Source organism: Dicentrarchus labrax, unplaced genomic scaffold, assembly GCF_905237075.1.
Source record: "Dicentrarchus labrax unplaced genomic scaffold, dlabrax2021, whole genome shotgun sequence".
Lineage (NCBI taxonomy): Eukaryota > Metazoa > Chordata > Actinopteri > Moronidae > Dicentrarchus > Dicentrarchus labrax.
In genome coordinates, this window is record NW_026136719.1 from 28,176,644 (window position 1) to 28,196,633 (window position 19,990).

At 40.5% G+C, this 19,990-nt stretch overlaps 1 protein-coding gene across 3 annotated transcripts in view; it reads right to left on the reverse strand.

Annotated features, from left to right (window-relative positions):
- The window catches only part of ntrk3b (neurotrophic tyrosine kinase, receptor, type 3b), a 173,967-nt gene that overhangs the window by 10,375 nt on the left and 143,602 nt on the right, over window positions 1–19,990 (reverse strand). For all 3 annotated transcript variants that reach the window (XM_051379933.1, XM_051379932.1, XM_051379930.1), the window contains 3 exons: window positions 13,743–13,873; window positions 10,070–10,242; window positions 8,045–8,288 (listed from right to left, as the gene is read on the reverse strand). In XM_051379933.1, coding sequence (XP_051235893.1) covers window positions 8,045–8,288; window positions 10,070–10,242; window positions 13,743–13,873 — 548 coding nt within the window. The remainder of the gene's footprint in view (window positions 1–8,044; window positions 8,289–10,069; window positions 10,243–13,742; window positions 13,874–19,990) is intronic.

The following is a 19,990-nucleotide window of genomic DNA, read 5'->3' on the forward strand; positions in this document are numbered from 1 at the left end:
GGTCTAAAGTCACACAACATTTTAATTAGGTCAGGTCCTGTAATGATGGGAAATGAAAGTAAGTACTATCCTGTAAGGACCACTTGTGGCCACAGTGGCTGCTGTTCAGCAAAAGTTATATAACCATTATGTGCTAATGGTCACCTAAAGTACACTCTTTAAAGACCACTTTAAATAACTGTTACAGTAGGTGTTATTGTAGAAGACAAAGAAAGCAATTAATCATAAATCAAGCTCGTTGAGACTTCAAAAAAGCCCCTAATTTTCTAATATCTCACAAGAAGAAGAACCTCAAGGTATGTTGTATCCTGTGGATGTTGGATCTACAGTATGGTTACATGTATTTTGTGCCATTTTGGACATTGGAGCTCCTCAGTGTAACACTTTCAGTCAATAACTGTAGTGTAGAGCATTTACTGCACAGTGGTATCACAAGGTTTTATGCGTTCCTTACATTGAACACAAGTCGATATTTGTACACATGGCCTGGAGATCAACAAGACCATTAGAGACAGTTTTCTACACCTATATGCTGACTCTGAACCAAAATCACACTCCATTAAGCTCGAGAATGTCCAACTTTTTTTCTTAGTAGTGTTTCAGCAAAACAAATGAGGGGCATCATTTCACTTCCATTCATCCCTCACTGAAAAATGCTTATCTAAACAAATCATTTAAAGCTGCAGTCAGTCTTTAACTCGTTCTTCACTTTGAACAAATTATAACAAAAAATGAGACAGCAGAAAACGTCAGAAAACATACATCAAAATAAGTGCGCTAGTGACGCACTTTTGCAAAATATAGTTATGCTGAATCTTTTTACTCCTGTGCCCGCTGTGTTTGAAAAACTTTTTATTTTCTTAAATTTGTCTAAAAGTCCAGAGAGGGTTAGCTGAGCTTACTTATTTTTCAGCTCCATCCTGCTTCACATTAATACATTCACACACATTTACACCTCAGAGCTGCCCAGTACAACCACATTCTTCTGCTAATCCCACCAGGGGTTAAGTGCTCTGCTCAACTGCATCTCAGTTGTAAAGTGAGGAGAGAACACTTTTGTGTAGTTTTTCACGGATCCTCCAGTCACAATTCAGTTTCCCTATAACTTGCCAAGGGGCATCTGAGATATTAGCAGAATCTCAAAGACAAAAACATCTTTTACCTCCTAATTTTTCAGAGTCCTCCCTGCCTCGCTGAGTCCCAGACTAAACAAGTATGATCCACCACCCTGGAAGACAATCAAAGCTGTTGGTGTTTTACTTCAGAATAGTAATTACGGTAAACATAAATGTGAGAGGTGCGTTAAGTAAGGTGCCCTTTCTACATCTTAAACACACAGTATTTATTGACGGACCCAGATTGAATTTTGTGGCAGCGAGGAGGGTTGGCAGTAGTTTTCCCTCGCACTCACCCTCAACCTCATTTGCCAGTGTTCCACTGCAAGCTAATGACCAAATGAACACTGACTTATACCCCACCTGGTCTCATTAGACATGCCACATTTTAGTATTGTACACAACATTAAGCCAATATTGATGCCGAGACCAGTCGCCCCCGTTGTGCAAAACCTCTTGGCTGAGCCAAGCTAGGTGGGCTTAAAGTCAGGTGAAGGAGTCGTCGAGGGGCTGTATACCAATCTGTCCCCCTGTGGAGCTTTATAAAGATTAAACAAAATTAATTAAGTTCCTGTTAGTCTAAATGACTTATCTGAGGTCCACCCAGCCCATTGCACGCAAGGCTAAACCTCATCAGATGCATACTAATGATTCAACCGCTGCTGCTGTGGCGAGGGGCATTAAAAACTGGCTGACTCTCTGCTTCCCAAATGATTGCATGCTATCACCTTGGGTTTTTGTGACAAGGCCATGGCAATTAGCTTGGAACATGAGGGAAAAAGGAAAAAAAAAGGCTGAACACATAATAAAAATAAAATAATTGCCCCTGTAATTATCCTCATCTTTCTCACTCAATGTCACATCGAGAGGCAGGCAGTGCTCTGCGGGGAGTGAGGAATGAGTCTGGGGCTTTTTTTTGTTGCTGTGTAAACTGGATTAGTGCTCTGCCTGTCCCACCGTGGCAGGGGAGTGATTGGATTAACGGCGTGGAGAGCACAGCAGCATGGCAGGGGGATAGATTACTGGCCCAGTTGGGCTCTTCGATGGGCGCTCCACGGCCTGCAGGGAGCCCTGGGAGGCCCCAGACATCTTAAAGGGCCCCGATAACCATCTATACACTCTCTCTCCCTGCTCTAACCACGCTGCTATCTCTGCTCTCCTAGCTCAAACAGCAGTGAACACAAGTTCACTTTTAGAGGCTATGATGTCCATTAGGTTCCTACCTGCTGTGCTGCTGCCAAGTGAAGATAAAGTGGTATCTACTCTGACTGCTGCATGCCGATGGGTGGTGAAAGTTTCTGAAGGTTTTCAAAACACACATTCTCACACACACACACACACACACACACACACACACACACACACACAAACAGTGCACTATTGCTATCATGCAATTTTACATTCGGATTTTCAGTATTTAGCTCTGTGGCCCAACTTGTACAATACAATGTGTAGATAGGTAGCTCCTCAGTGTTGCTGCTGACTTTGTAACTGCACTCTGAGTGTGTAATGATTAGCGGTACAGACCTGTGCTGCAGTGTGTGTAGGTGAGCCTTCGACATGTGTTATATGTGGTGATAAATAAATCAGAGTCCACAGCCATGCAAGGCTCTGGGGCTGCACAGCAATGCTTTGAGCTAAACGCTAACATCAGTATGATCAAAACCACAATGCTAAGATGTTAATATTTAGCAGTTTTAACGTTTAACCATCTCAGTTTTGTGTGTTAGCATGCTAACATTAGCTAATTAGCACAAAATACACAGTACGATGAGGCTGATGGGAATGCTATTAGGCTTAAGTATTATGTCATAAACCAAACTACTGACTAAATTAACATTTTGACCTAAAGGTAGCTAAAGTAAAAGTCAAGGGATCACCAAATTACAATTACAATTACCATCTATACCAAATTTTGTACCAGTCAAGTTGCCAGAATAATGAACTAACTCCATAAACTGCAGAAAACTGTTTTTCTTGGGCTCTCTAAAGCCAGGCTAGCTTTCTTAGATCATGTAACACAAGAGTGGTAGGCTAAGACAGAAAAAAACAAGACCCAAGGGAAGAGGCAGAACAGAGTTTTTTCATCCCTTCATGCAGCAGTAATAAATATGGCCTGTGTACTCATTAGCACCAAGCTGCATACAGTTTTGAGGAGCTTGTGCTTGATAAATAATGCAACAGAGGAGTGCCTGTTTGATCCTTGAAACAGTAGAAACCTGGGGACCATTTTTCTTCAAAGCAAAGCAGTACAGGTAAGCAGAGGCTTCCTGGCAGAGTCACAAAGAACATTAAGTCCTTGAAACCGAGTCATTAGATTATAACATTGTTACAGTGTTTGATAATCATTAGACTGCGATTCAAAAATACAGATTCTGGCTTTAAAACAATGTTTATTTACTACTCAAACTTTAAGGGTAAGATTGTAAATGTTGCCTTCCTTTACCAAACTTTTAACAGCTGGACGCAGGCTTTACTTTTCCCAACACCATCCTTTTTAACATTCAGACAATGTTACGCTCATTGAAATGAAGAACAAAACCCTGCTCCTGCTAAATGAAAACACTCACACTGCAAGCAAGCCTCTGGAGAAAAGTCTGAATAATTTTTATTATTTTCCACCAAAAAAAGGAGAAACTAGAAGCCTCTACATATTATCCCCTGAAAGGAACCTATATGTCACTGTTCATAATTTGGCTGTAATTAGCTGTTTTGAAGCCATTTCTCTCCTTGTCTAGAAGAACCAGCATCTTACATTGCAGTGTACACCTGCAGCTTTCAGAAAGCCAACTTTTGAACTTTAGAACTTTTTTTCTCAAGCCACCAGGAATTGAATTTAACACAAATTATAAAAATATAATTAATTACTGTCAAAAACTGGGGAGAAGCTTTCTTTGACTCCTGATTCACTGAATATTATACAAATGTAACTGGGGATTATAGAAAAAAGCTAACAAAAAAAAGCTGTCAAGGACCATCAAATGAACTGCAATGCATATTGTACTAGTAACTGTTTTGAATTCTGTAAGAAGCCATGCAATACAAAGAAACCTGTCATTACACTGGGAGATACATTTAATAATGATATTTGAGACATGCAGACTGACAGAGACCCTGCATGAGCTCATCCATCTGTCCTCTAGATCCCGTTCCTGAAACATTTCTAGCAAAAAAACTGTATTTCACCCAGTCTTCCTACCTGCACCTTTAATGCAGAGGCACCTTTAGAGCATTCACTGTCATTTATACATACCTAAACATGCATAATTCAGTGCTTCACTCTCTGAACTCAAGAAAACATTACCTGATATACCGCGAGGCAGCGGTATAAAACACCTACATAGCAGGCACCGGTGCTGCCGTCGGCCTGTGCAGGTTCTGCAGTTGTCTCTTTTGAAACAACACAAAAGCATATTCAGTTCAGGCAGAGCAGGAGGATATGACAGATGGATGTGATTTAGGACAATATTCATCTCTTTCTTGAAGTTGTTCCCTCCTGCTGCAAAGTGTCTCGGGAGTCCCAGAGGGCAACAAGCGTCAATACGACTAGTCAGCGATGGGAGGATTGTGTTCTTGGCAGGGCGCTGCTATTTATAATCACTCAACACAGGGAAAGTGTCCAATACTGTTAGGAGCTTCTTATCTCTGGGCTCTGTCAATATTCCTCTGTGTAGGCGGGCAGTGATGCTATCGCAGCGCACCCAACAGCAGCTTCACACAAGGCATGCCACACATACATGCATACACCAACCTGAATTCAAACTGACACTGGTCTTTTTTCCCCCATACAAACCATTTCTCTGGTTTCTGCTAAATCCAACATACAGATTTGCATGTGTGTGTTTGTGTGTGCTGAATCAGTGAATTATTCAATAAATTATTCAGCTGTTTAAAATTTCCTCAATAAATTCACCACTGAGTTTGATAGAAGGAACCAACATTTGACTAAAACATTCCATCAGACTGTTTCTTCTCTGTAGTACACAGTTGCTGCAAAGGCTACTATTTTCTTCACATGCAGTTGTAATCACCAAAGTTGTTTTTGGTTGTTAGACATGTGCACACGCACACACACACACGCAACTGTTCTGGAAAAATGGAAATAAAGCAAAAGTGATTTTTTTGAAAAAATTTCTTGACATATCTTTCAGCATTTTCCCCTTTTATCCCAATTTGGACTAGGCCAGTTCCCCTGACACTGCAGTCCTTTTCACTGCTGACTCCATTGTTAGCCGGTGTGGACTGTAGACACACATGGAGTCAGCGCCTGTTTCTTTTACCTGTCAGTGAGGACAATACTATGCTTGGAAGTGCATCTTCTCGCTCGCAGGTGAGTCTCTTGTGTAGTGTCAAGGACATGATCCCTCACTGGCTTCCTGCTTATGAATATTGTCTGTATTGGGCACTGCAGTCCTGGGTTGAAGCTGGGTCCCTGTAGCAATAGGTGAATGTTTTTACCCAACACCACACTGATACCCCCTTATGACTATACCTTCTTTCTTTCTTAGAGTACAGACATACAGCTCACACAGCCCTGTTAGGTCTTATAGCTACTGAACCCTCTTACAGCTACTCTCTGTGTGTCTTTTGACTGAGCACAGCACCTATATAATAGGCTTATAATTGTTCAGGCAAGAACAGTCAGCTGAACCATTTAATCTTTCAGCTGAGCAGTATCTGCCTGCTAAATCAGCTGTGACTTGTCTTCAGAGACAATTAGTTGAACTATTACGTGGGCCACAACAAGGAAACACAGACAATTTTGTCATCTTATTTGTCCAGAGATGCCCCACCTGAGCTTTCACTGTTATACACAGAGTGGGAGCTGCCCAGTATAGCCACAATAATACTGGTTGTCAATGGAGTAATTTGGTGGTATAGGAAAGGGACTTGGAACCGACCTGTTACAACTTAGTAATGCCAGTGTGTAATCCGACTGTGCTCTCTCTCGTCCCAGTTTTAACTACTTATACTGTTATGTAATGGAAAATACATCCTTTAATAAGGCACATATGTAAGTAGGGAGAGCAATGCCAAAATATCCCAAGAAACTGCTGTCTAGAACTTAAATATGTTGTGATGAGTAGTTAAACTATGATATTTACGTCAACATAAAGCCTCCTTGGCCTTCTATGATTGATCTTAAATCAATTCAATTCAGAAATCAAGACCAAAATCTACTATTAGTCCAATTCAAGATACTACAATGTAAGCACAAACATGCATCAAGGGGCAGCCATGGTATGATTACAATATGACACACTCAAAATAGGAATGATACACATAAACCATGCATGCATACTCAAAATTTGCACAACCTACATGTAAGACGAATTGTATTAGATCTGGCATGGTTACCATAAAACTGACCTACATGAAGCCACCAGTGTCTACACACCCAGTTATTCTTCTTATAATGGTTATTCAAGACGATGTATTTATACACCCCTGATGCTAAACGCACAATAAGCTTTGAATATTATTCCGTCATTCAAGTGTGGCTGGAAATGAACATGCTATTATGTCACAGAGCAAGAGAAAGGTCTTTAATATTCTGTAATTCAAAAAGTATCACACGCAACTCAAAATGCAGTTCAGCTGAAACTGTCTTTATACTAACATAACATTGGAATTTGTACATGTGTTTATGTTGTTATGTTTTATTTTGTTTGGTCTTAACAGCCCCCACCCTCAACACTGCGGCTCTGATGTGATTACAGATCTTTAAACAGAATTATGCATGATCCATTTTTAATAAAGTCAGAGTACTGATTTTCTGTTTCCACTGAAACGTCCTTATTGCCAACCTGACACTTTTCCATCCACTGAGGGCCAAAACAGTTAGACAGTAAGACTGGTTATACTGACACACACTCAACCAAATACCCAGTCTGAACTGACAATACACACACACACACACACACACATAATCCTGCCATGATTCTTTAACAGCACAAACAAAATATTCAGATTTTAATAATATACACACCACACAGATGGTGTGCATAGAGGAACCATGTACTAAACACTAAAGACATCTCACTCAAATTTCCTTACAAAGTATTTTATGAGTGCAGAGCTGCTCACCCAGCAGGCAAGTACTTCATAACTGCTGGCGTTGCCCCCAGCAAAGTCCGAACTGGCCCAGCTGTCACGCTGGGAAAACAGAATCAGGCGCACCTAAAGTCATTTCACAAGACCTGGCTGTTTTAAGGGATCCAGATCTGTAGCAGCCATCATTCCATAATATCCACTTATTTATTCAGCAAAATGCTAAATTCTTCAACCCAGCAGTTGCCTCTTGGTTTGCGGCGTTCAGAGTTGCTAATCGTGTTAAACAGTGGAGAGGACATGAATCGGAAGCTACATAAACAAGCCTCTAAGCATCAGACTGGAGGCTCAGCAGGCTCATCTCCCACCACACTGCTAAACCTCTCCATCCTGAGGGCTGGTGTGGTGGCCTGGGGTTGCACTGGGGAGGGAGAGCTATTACCTCTCCTTTGGATAGAAAAGATGTAAACAAAAACATATAAACAAAAAATGACCCAAGAGAAAGCTGCAGTCTTTACCCCTTTGAAATATTGTTTCAGCAGCCCAGGGGGATTTATTTAAGGCTGCTTTGTTACAAACAAAGTCAAAAGTATTGTGAATGTCCACAAATAAAATTTGCTTTTTGTGTCAGATGGAACCTACTAATGCTGATCCATATGTACCTTAAACTGTACAGGAAGAGGCATAATGAATAATGAAAGCTACTTTAAAGCAGTGGTTTCGCTATTGAAGTTTTTTTCCTTCGGCCATAGTGTTTAGGCACTACATTGCCTAAAGTTAGCATTTTTTCCATCTTAATCACTTTGGCAGTCTGAACTCTGAAATCTCTTTAGCTCACAGTGGTTTGATGACAAAGGCCAATCCTGGTGAGGTCTTACCCTGTAGTAGTCACTGCTGTAGATATCCCTGGACATGCCGAAATCTCCAATCTTGACCAGCAGGCCATTGCCCACCAGGCAATTACGGGTTGCCAGATCTCTGTGGACAAAGTGCTGGGAGGCCAGGTAGACCATGCCCGAGGCAATCTGGGTGGCGATGTGCAGCATCTGGGAAAGGCCTAGCTCTCCGTTGGACTGCAGCGGCTGGCCGTCCACCAGGATCATGGCATCTGGGCCGTGGGCTCTGGGTTACAGAAAATAATGTTGATTAATTTGATGAACTAATATTGATAATGAAGTTCTCTAGTCTCTGTTTTTAAGTCAGACTATGTAACTCTTGCTGAACAGTTGCCACTGTGGCCAGAAGTGGTAATTACAGAATAGGCTCATCTGTGACATGATAAAACATAGAGTAACAGACACAAGTCAAGTAGTGAGGAATGCTAAAGTCAGTTAATTGACTAATTGAGTAATGTCAGTTATGAAGCGACATCTATCAAACTTAGCCTTTATAAGCCTTTGGTCGTACCAGAACAAGGAAGGATGTAGCAGCAAAATCACACAGTGTACTGAATTAATAAAAGGTGAGTTTCATTGCTTATGACTTAAACTTTCCATTTGTAAGAGGATATTTCTTCTTTTAAAAGTTACATAATATAATTTAAATTGCTGGATGTAGAAACCTTTAATGCCTTTTCAGCATGGCAGACAATAACCTGACTGCCCCTTTAATAAGTAACCCAAAGCTCCTTATGGTGCTAATAAACCCTTATTCTGGCACTACTGGTGCCTTTTTCTACCTATTGCGAAAAATTACCATAATAAAGAGAGAGTGTCAAAATGAAAAATGGAATATTAAAAAATGAATTATAACCAGCAAACTGTTTTAATTACAATGATAAACCATTAAGTGTCTGCACTGTTTTTATTAATTGTGTAACTGTTATGTGACGCCTTTTGCAACATTTTCATCTACTCCAGCCTGTCTGGAATTGAAGTCGTACATTTAACAAGTTCTCTCAGGCTGTCTTTCTTCCGCCATCGCTCTTTTAGTGCAATTCAGTGTTCTTTGCTTTATAAGTGTGTGTGTAGTAATTCGGCTCCACTGTAGAGGGATTAGTAGAACTCTTCCTCAGTGTGTGTCTTTTTGTCTTTACCTCTTCTTTACTTCACAGACATCTAGCAGTGGCTGAATGAGTGCAAGCCGCCCTCTGATTATCTGAAGGTTGAGCTGGACCCGCAAATCAGATACTCTATTCATTCATACGGATTCTCTACACATCTCATTTGTTAAATGTGACCAACAGGACCAATAGACCAAAAATCAGCCACGTCTTGCACCTTGCATGAAAGAATTTCATCATTCGCGACATTGCCTTTCATTTCAGGAATGATTTCCCAACAGAAAGTCTTCACGCACTCTTGAATCCACACACACACACACTCACACTCCATCGTAACATGTCATCTTTTCAACTATTGCTCAAACTTCAAAAACAAGATAGACCACACACACACACACACTGCTGCTGTCAACGCACTTGAAACAACACACTTCTATCCCAGACTCCTCTTGTGCACACTGACATCAACCCCAGTGAAGCTTTCCATTACCAAAGCACTCGCTGTACCGGCATCATGTCGCTTTTGTTGAGGCTTATCAGAGGTCACTTCCCTCGGTACAGTCTGACATTACGGAACAAAAGCACTAAAGCGCTCGTGTTTGCTAACCCAGAAAGCTGTGAAGTTGGCTGAATATTGAATCGACAGCAGGAATTTGACGAAAGAATTTTAGAGTTCTTGTACTTACTTAAATTGTTACGTTGACATACTGCAGATAAGTCCCACCTCTACCTTAAGTGAAAATGCTCCTGGTACAGGTGGCACACATTCACATATTTGCGCTGTAATTAGGCTTTCACACACTTTAGTTTGCTACTGTATGTCCATATAATGAATTTGCTCAGCCAGCACTCGCCTGGTACATTACGGTTTAATCGACTTAACTGTCAGTGAAGAACTGACCTGAGGAATTTGTTGAGGTCTCCATGCTTCATGTATTCGAACACCATGATGAGAGGGTCTCCGTCTACGCACACTCCATAGAATTTAACAATGTGGTCGTGCTGCAGATTGGTCAGCAGCTCTGCCTCCCTCTGGAAGTCCTTTCGTGCCGACAGGTTGGGATCTTTCAGTGTCTGCAAGGGGAAATGAAAAGTCATATTACGCATTCAGAGAGGATGAACATTAGAATGGAAGGCTGGGACAGTCATAATGAGCTGACAAGGCCTGCCCCAGTCCCAAGCTTCAGGAAATGCAGCCTCCTTTTTTTCCCCCTGACTTCTGAATCAACCACTGTATCCTCTGCATCCATTAATATCTTACAGTCCATTGTCCCTGTCATTTGTCTCATGGTAAATTCCAGTGGCTGTTCGTGTGAGCCAGGCATACATTCCATTCCAGTGTCTGTTCTTACTAGCAAAGGGAAAGAGATACATACAAGTAGTATTATTCTAATAACAGTGGTACATTCATTTAGTTAGTTAAAGAAAAACAAGTTTACCACTTTGGCGACAATATGAGGGCAACTTCCTGGACATAAACATGGAAATCTTTGTCTTTACAAGTTGACAAGGACTACTTGAAGGCACTATTACTTCTGGTCTCTGTGAGGTTAAAGACCCAAACTTTGACTCCTGTAGAGGGGGCACATAATAGTCCCTGTTGTAGGTTCAACTCCGGTCCTTCCAGAAACACATTGTTGGGCTGCATCCTTCAGAGTGCCTGGCCCCTAAATTGTGCTGCATTCTTTCACATCGTCTCCTTTTACCAGTACTTCTTATGCTAAGTTACACCCTGTGCTCTTCTTCCTCTCTTCCGTTATAATCCAATTAGTTAACTGCTCTTTGCTTTGAATCATCCGCTCAGTACGGCCAATTTGTCCTTCAATATGCAGCCATGCTGGTGGTGCAGCTGAAGGAATAACATTGTCGTTCGGTTAGTCCATCACTTTGGTTCAGACTGAAATATCTGTACAACTATTGGGTGTATTGCCATAGCGACATTCATGGTCCTTAGACTCCTACTGTCCTGACTTTTCCTCTAGCACCACCCTGAGGTTGGCAGTTTAGTTTTTTAGTGAAACGACTCGACAACTGCTGGATGGATTACTATGAAATTTGTCACAGCTATTTAAGATTCCCAGTAAGTCCTAATAATTTTGGTGATCCCCGACTCCTCGAAACAGCAGGTCATCATTTCTCCAATCAAAGACCAAATACGTGCAAAACTAATGACACTCCCGTCAGCCACAGCTTCATAGAGCTGCTAGCGTGGCTGTAGACCCTTGCTGTCCTGGGTGTGGTCTGAACTGTTTTTTTATACTGAGTCATCCATTCCCTTTTGTTACTGCCTCCAGCTCATGTTGTTGATACACTTGTTTGCCAATCTCCTCCTCTTTCCCCATGAGCACCAGCTAGACTCCATCGGGATAGAGAAGATAACAGGGCAAATCGGTTTCTATACGATTATCTTGTTCTCCTGATAGTCGATGGAAAACACAACACTGAGTCTACTGTATGCCAAATTCAGAAGCATTTCCTTTTTTATTCATAAATAAAGCTTTGAAACTATGAAGTAGTCTGACTGACTGAACAGCATTTTCTCTTAGTTTACAGTGGTACATTATATACATCCAATAATCCTGTACACAGTTTTTAGGCCAGTAAGCACAACAACTGTAATGTTCAGGGAGTACTGGTGCAGCTGGCTTGAACTACTGTACACAAAACAAATTGATCCGATTGGTAAAATGATCAAGCAGGGAGTGCCTTGAACTCATTTGAAGTGGATTACACATAAAATATCAAATCTTGTTCGGATGTCAGTTGAAGCTGCCAGTGTTAGAAAAAAAAGGGGGGGAGAAATCAAATAACAGCAATAACGTGCCTTACTGCAGACTCTATTGGAGTAAAAAGACTCTTGACACTTCATCAGCAACAAGAAAATACAGCAAGTTGCTTCTCTTGATCTGCTTGGCCTTGAGTCCTGCTTTCCCAGCCTGCTGCTGACGCTATTACAGATGGAAAGACCTTGGGATGGAAATACATTTACTCATATGTGCTTTTCTTGCAGAGAAGAGCTGGAGGTGGTTCAGATGTACGGCAGAGTAGGTAAAATAACCATAAAATTCTATTACCAAATCAAACCGCACTCTTAAGGAAATGTCTCTTGTCTGGGCGTCTCTCCAAAACAATACCTTCAAGTGCTTGACTACAATAAATTGAGGGAAAGAGCTGCAATGAATTTTCCCTTTGTTGACCTTTAAGTGTATTCAGAGAGCCTCTTTCTGCTTTATCACAGACAGGAACATGTTCAGATGAAAATGCACATTGCATTGTGTTTTAAAAATAAAGAGGATTCTGTAGAGGAGGATTATTATAAAACAGATTAAGGTTCTTTTGTTAATCCTGTAATACAAAGAAAAGGAAGTTACATCCAGACACTCCATCATCATTGTCATCTTAACTCTTCCACTAACTTCTCCTGTTGTCAAGGTCAGGGTGGTTTTCTGACTTTAATTTATTTCCTGGGTAGGTTTGCTGAGTCTGCAACCTCATATTCAGCATCCCCCTGCTTCACATTTATACAGTTCCTCGTATTCACACTTGGAGCTGCCAGCACAACTTAATGTTGAGCACTGTAAAAGCACTGATAGCCACCAATTGTTCTAAATGCTTTAAGTGCTTTAAAACAAAGCATCAAGTTCACTGGGGTATTAACTTTGCTCCACCGTAATTGCTGGTCCCTTGGCTGATACTTAGACAGGTTTTGAATGGTACAAAGAAAGGTAGAGGTCGAGGCACCCAGCCCCAGATGACAGAGCCCTTACCCACCAAACAAAAGACTTTCCAAAATATATTTTATCTACATTGTGTCTCAAGTCACAGAGGTCATTGCTTCCTACTAACAAAATTCATTTGTGACATTTTCAAAGAGATAAATGTCCTTTTTGCTCATGTCTTACAGTGACATACTGTATAGCATGGTAGTGATTCAACCTATACCAAGTTCATGGAAGAGAAAACAAGCATAGCTGATCCTTTAGTCCTGTTTTCCCTCACTGTCATTTACAGGAATAGTTTGACATTTTGAGAATTATGCTTGCATCTGTTATTTGCGTGGGTGAGGGTAGGATTCAAGGATAATTTAAATGGAAATCGGGTCATTGAAATGATGTAAAAACTTTTTCTGATATAACTAGTGACTATATCTAATAGAGCTGCACAATAATATAAGTATTATCGAAATCGCAGAAGCTGCAATTTTTTGATAAAGAAAAAATGTGTAGACATGGATATATATATATATATATATAGATTGATATAGATGTATGACAATATAGCCTGATACCCATTGTAGCTAGGAAAGCTACCTAACTTTGGCATATTTACTGTACACTGATAATAACTGCACAATGACAGTTTTCACATTGTACAACAAGATGCATTGCATTGAAGGGTTGTTAGCACAAAGTTGTGTGACATGCTTTTTTTTGGATGCCCAGAATACGGACACTCAAATAAAATGGCGGGAAATGAACACAGTGTACTATACAGAGAGTTATTTCAGATGGCTGTGTCCTGGCACATAACCTCCCATTAAAACATGCATACACGTTTGCACAGTGAAGACATACCTTGACAGCCACCAGCATCTTGTCCTTGGTGGGGCTGAGGTTGTAACACTCTGCCAGGAAGACTTTACCGAATGCTCCCTCACCCAGTTCCCTTTTCAGGATGATGTCTCTCCGCTTTATATGCTGGACAACTAAACCATAGAAAAGCAGGGAGAGAAAAAGTGGAGAAATAAAAAGTGATGAATATTTTTTTTCAGATATTGAGCTTTCGAACATTTTTATTGTATAGAAAACAAATATCTTTAGAAGTAGAATTTCACCCCAAATTAATAGTTTGTCTTTATCTCTAACACCTAGGAAGGAACAAAGAGAGAGAGAGAGAGAGAGAGAGAGAGAGAGAGAGAGAGAGAGAGAGAGAGAGAGAGAGAGAGAGATAGATAGATAGATAGATAGATAGATAGATAGATAGATAGATAGATAGATAGAGAGAGAGAGAGAGAGAGAGAGAGAGAGAGAGACATTGTACTGGAAGCTGTATGAGCTGCACTGTGGCTGCAGCTACTTTGTACTATTTAAAATTCTAGGCAAGATCTCAAGTTTCTCTAGATACACATATGTCATGAATTAAGGAAGTATGTGCAAAATGATGCACAAGACATCCTGAAGTCTTGAATATTTGAATATTCCTCTTCATATAAGTATGATACAGCTTCAGTGAAGTGCTGAAAAAAGACGTTACAGAATATGTGATATTGTCAAAATGTAAAAAATGTTGTATCTAACTTTGAAGCTACTTTAAAGAGAATACTAGGAACATTAGGGTTGAAGTGGTTTTAAATCTCAAAAGCGCAAATAAACCGTGAGATGGCATTGGACCTGCTGAGCTGCAAATCTCTTATCTGGATTCCTTGGTTTTACTGTTGGCATTGAAACAATACAGAGGGACATTTTATAATGAGAACACAGTTGTAAAATGTTTGTTTCTGAGGAAAATAAAACAACTAGCTGAGCAGTGAGAAAAACAATTCCTCTGTCTTTCTCTATACTTCTTGTTAAAGTGAGTAATCTGGAAAACTAGAATAAGTATTTTGCGTATTGTGACCTTCATTCTTTTCCCCTCAATTCTTGTTAGTGCTTGTAATGTTTGTGACCACAGAATTGAACATAATTCTTCTAATTAGTGGTGAAAAGTGGTGAATTTTGCAAACTGACAACACTCATGAGAGGCAGAATGTGTGAGAAAGACAGAGATACAGGGAAAAAAAGGACTAGTGAGACATAAGGTATGAAAACTTGTAGGTATCAGGGCTAACATTTTACCCCCTGATACCTGCCAGGCTCAGTATGAAAGAGTAGGGGAAGTGTAGGAGTTGTTGGCTCCAGAACAGAACTGCTCCTCATGCCTCATTCTGAATAAAACATGACATCTTGTCTTCTATCAATGCGCGCGCACACACACACACACACACACACACACGTTTCCAAAAACATCAGATTTAAATAAATATGCTTTTCACCACAATCAGCTTGGATGTCATATAGCTGGAGCTGCACAGTGTAGCTCTCTGTTTTTAAAAAATAAATGAACTGAAGTGAGGATGTTTAAAGGACACATAGGTGAAGGGCCAACATAAAGTTATTAAATATTAAATCAAATCACAAATTAGAAATGAAACCTTAACCTTAAGAATTCAATTACATTCCAATGGTTGTTATCACTGTCCAATGTTTGGCTAACAAAAGTTATTATGTTATTTTTTTATGCCACCACAGACTATTCAGTTTATTGTTTGTAGATCATTCTTCTCTTAATCTGACCAAAACCTTTATGAACGCAAAGGTGTACCAGGGTCCTGTCCACAGACAATACAATTAGTTATTCAAGGTCCAGTGTGTAACATTTAGGAGGTCCTATTGGCAGAAATGGAATATAATATTCATAGGTATCTTTTCATTAGTGTATAATCACGGAAAATAAGAAATGATGTGTTTTTGTTACCTTAGAATGAGTTGTTTTTATCTATCTAGGGAGCAGGTTCTCTTCTGCGGAGACCACCATGTCAAACTGCCATGTTTCTTCAGTTGGCCAGAATGGACAAACCAAACATCTAGATAGGATCTTTTTACGGGAGTTTTACGGCCACCATAGTTTAGACCTACGCATTTGGAAGGGGAGGGTGAAGTGAGTTGGTTGCAATTTGCACCTGCACTGCTAGATGCCAGTAAATCTTACACACTAGTCCTTTAAAAGAAGAAACCAGAATTTAAGCCATTTTTAAAACCAAGCTAAATCAATTGGTCTTATGATGCACAGTCAAATTACACAGTGTCATCACGAATTCCATGCTCAGTTCTGCATCTTTTAGGAAAGAGTCATGTACTGTATATTGTGTAAGATTTAGTGGCATCTTGTAGTGTAGTTGCAGATTGTATTTCCAAAAGTACATTGAAAGGAGAAGTACCGTGGCAGCATCTGTAGATATAAAAGGCTCATTTTAAGGTAACAAAACAATTCTTATATTCAGGTGATTATATGAAAACATACGATGAATATTATATTCTGTCTGCCAATAGATCCTCCTAAATGTTACACATGGATCTTTAATTGTCCTTGGACAATTACGTGCAAACTGGGTCTTGCCTACTGACTATGATGCTGCTGAGACATGCATTATGTTTTACATATGTCTTCAGGTTTCCCATAGATTCTTGTCAGCCAAGTCACTGAGGAGAGGAAGACAAGTAAACTTCAAGGATCTTAATCCATCCTCCATCTGCATGTTTTTTAAAATCACACTGGTGGTTGTATACATATCATAGAAAGTATGACTGTGGACTGAATATCAAGCAAGTCTATGTACACTGGTGTGCCTGCAGCAGAAGCCCATGAGCTGTTGCATCTGTTGTAATCAACAAACATAATAGAGAGGAGGCACCCAATGTTGCTTCAGCTTCTCCCATGCCTGAAGGCTGATTTATAGTTGTACACAGAGCCTACGCTGTAGCCTACGCAAGTGGTCGCTGTGAGCATTTATACTGGTGCGCTGATGTGTCTGCAGCGCTATGTAATTTACACCGCCAAAACACTAGTAGGTGGTGGGGTTTCTGTGCCACTGTGTTGACTTTCTTCATGTTCTTCAAACAATGGCGAGTGAAACTGAAAATCTCCCTCATCTCCTCTCAATCTACCCCCCCCAGCTGCCCGTGAAACTTCAGGACGAGGGAATAAGAGGGCACAGACATGCAGTGAGGCAGCGTCCAATGTGAGTGTGTGTGTTTGAAGAGTGAATCTCAAACAGCATTATTAACTCATCTGGGTTTTGCATGAGTCACCTTCCATTGTGCACACACAATGCAATGCTAGGTGGACCAATCACAGTTGTTGCGGTCTGTGTTGCTGCAATAGTTAGTTACATTTCTAGGGAGGCGCATGTATGCACACACACATACACAAAATTATCCATACCCCTGGTAAATTTTGATTTAAAGTTACTTTTATTCAACCAGCAAGTTTTTTCTTGATTGGATATGACACAGGTGTCTCCCAGAAGATAATCAGACGATGTACAAGAGGCATCACTGTCGAAAAAAAATATTTCTCAGCTTTTATTTACATTTGAACAAAAAGTGGCATGTCCAAAATGATTCATACCCTTCTCAGTCAATAGAAAAGCCTTTATTGGCTATTACAGCAATCAAACGCTTCCTATAACTGCTGACCAGCTTTTTGCATGTCTCCACTGGTATTTTTTCACCCCATTCATCTTTAGCGATGAGCTCCAACTCTTTCAGGTTGGAGGTTCTCCTTGCCATCACCCTGATCTTTAGCTCCCTTCACAGATTCTCAATTGGAGTCAAGTCAGGACTCTGGCTGGGCCACTGCAGAACGTTAAGGTTTTTGTCCGCTAAACATTTCTTCACCCCCTGTGTTTTGGGTTGTTGTTGTGCTGAAATGTCCACTGGTGCCCAAGGCAAAGTTTCTCTGCAGACTGCCTGATGTTGTTGTTGAGCATCTTGATGTATTGCTCTTTTTTTCATGGTGCCGTTTACTGTGATTAGGTTCCCTGGTCCATTGGCTGAAAAACACCCCCTAAGCATTAGGTTCCCACCACCATGTTTGACAGCAGGAATGGTGTTCTTAGGGTTGACGGCTTCTCCTTTTTTACGCCAAATGAAGGATACATTATTGTGGCCAAACAATTCAATTTTTGTTTCATCTGACCATAAAACAGAAGACCAGAAGTCTTCTTCTTTGTCCAGATGAGCATTTGCCAAGGCCAAGCGGGCTTTTGTGTGCCTTATCTGGAGAAGTGGTGTCCTCCTTGGTCTGCGTCCATGGAACCCAGCAGTGTGCAGTGTCCGTTGGACTGTCTGCATTGAGACGTTGCCACCAGCAGAGCCCAGATTCACCAGAATGGCCTTGGTGGTGATCCTTGGATTCTTTTTACCTCTCTTACTATCTTCCTGGCCAGCACCGGTGTCACTTTTGGCTTCCGACCAAGTCCATACTTTGCACTGTAGCCACTGGAACTTGAAAACATTTAGATATGGTCTTATAGCCCTTTCCTTACTTGTGAGCAGCGACAAAGCACAGCCGCAGGTCCTCAGTGAGCTTCTTTGTCTTAGCCATGACTGTTCACAAACCAACTGCAGAGAGCTGCTGTTTTTCACCTGTTGAGTTGATTAAAACAGCTGTTCCCAATGAATCAGGGTAATTAGGATGCTTTAGAACAGCTTGGACTATTCGGAATGGTATAGAACTTTGGATTTTCCCATAGACTGTGACAGTTTGCAAAGGGTATGAATAATTTTAGACAGATCACTTTTTGTTCAAATGTAAATAAAAGCTGAGAAATAATTTTTTCCACAATGATGCCTCTTGTACATCGTCTTATTATTTTTTGGGAGAAGCCTGTGTCATTTCTGGTCAAAAAAAAAAAAACTTGCTGGTTGAATAAAAGTAACTATAAGTCAAAATTTGCCAGGGGTATGAATAATTTCGGGTTTGACTGTATATATATATATATATATATATATATATATAGGGTACGCTCCACTGTACCTTTGCAGAACCTACAGTATAGATTCAACACAGAAGTATAAACTTGCAGATTTAATCACTTTCTGCAGATGATAAGAGTTAACCTACAATTTCCAATTGACCTATCACTGAGCTGAGCTGTGCCAGAATTATCATTCAAATTTCTTTAACTTTAAGAAACAGTTAAACATAAGCAGCTTCATTTCTAACCAGCGACCATTCGCTGGCTGAAATAACAACTATTGCTAGCAGATTTTAATATCAGCTGCAGTTGCTAGCTAATTAGGCATTCGCTTCACAAGCTGGCTGACAACGCCGTCTCCAGCTGACTCGTTTTGAAACAAGTTGAACCCTTGCCACCTGTGATGCGGTTATGTAATGAATGTGAATGATTTGCTGCAAGAGATAATAAATGGGAGGCACTTATTTCTTGCAGCGTTTATTGTGGCTTTTCCTAAAAGGAGTTCACCAAATGTTGTAATCTCTGTAATGTTTTCCCATTCACCGACACAGATTACTAGTTCAGTGTGACCATTCCTCTGGGTTTTACCTTCTTGTTTTTGGAATTTCCATAGACCATCTGGTCATGAACATGTTGAGAAGGTGATTCATAAAAAATGTCACCTGTTCCTCTAGTCTTTTCGTCAGACGGTATCTTAACCACCGTTTCTGAAATCAGTGTTAAATATGAAGAAATGTCCCAGTTTTAAAGTAGATCAGAACAGAAGTGTCTGCAGAAGCTGGCAGCCGAGTGAGAGCCCCACCAGGGACACTAACACATCACTGCTGTCAAAGCTTCATCCTCTAAAAATCTGCTTTCCAAGAGTTGAGAAAAACATCCTTAAGTCGATACACATACATTTTAATTCAAAATGTATTTCGACTTGATTTCGTAGGCCAAATGTCTCTGACACTTCTGCATCTGATAAAGGAACAGTGAATATTTTTTCTCAAGTCTGAAGAGTTTCCAGACTTAACATCTATTCCCTGCTGAATCCTATCTCTACTTTCTTATAAATAGAAATATGAATAATCCTCACATTTATACAGTTCCTCGTATTCACACTGGGAGCTGCCAAGCATGACTTAATGTTGAGCACTATGAAAGCACTGATAGCCACCACACAGGGGCAATGGTTCTAAATGCTTTAAGTGCTTTAAAACAAAGCATCAGGTTCACTGGGGTATTCACTTTGCTCCACAGTAATTGCTGGTCCCATGGCTGATACTTAGACAGGTTTTGAATGGTACAAAGACATGGTTCAGA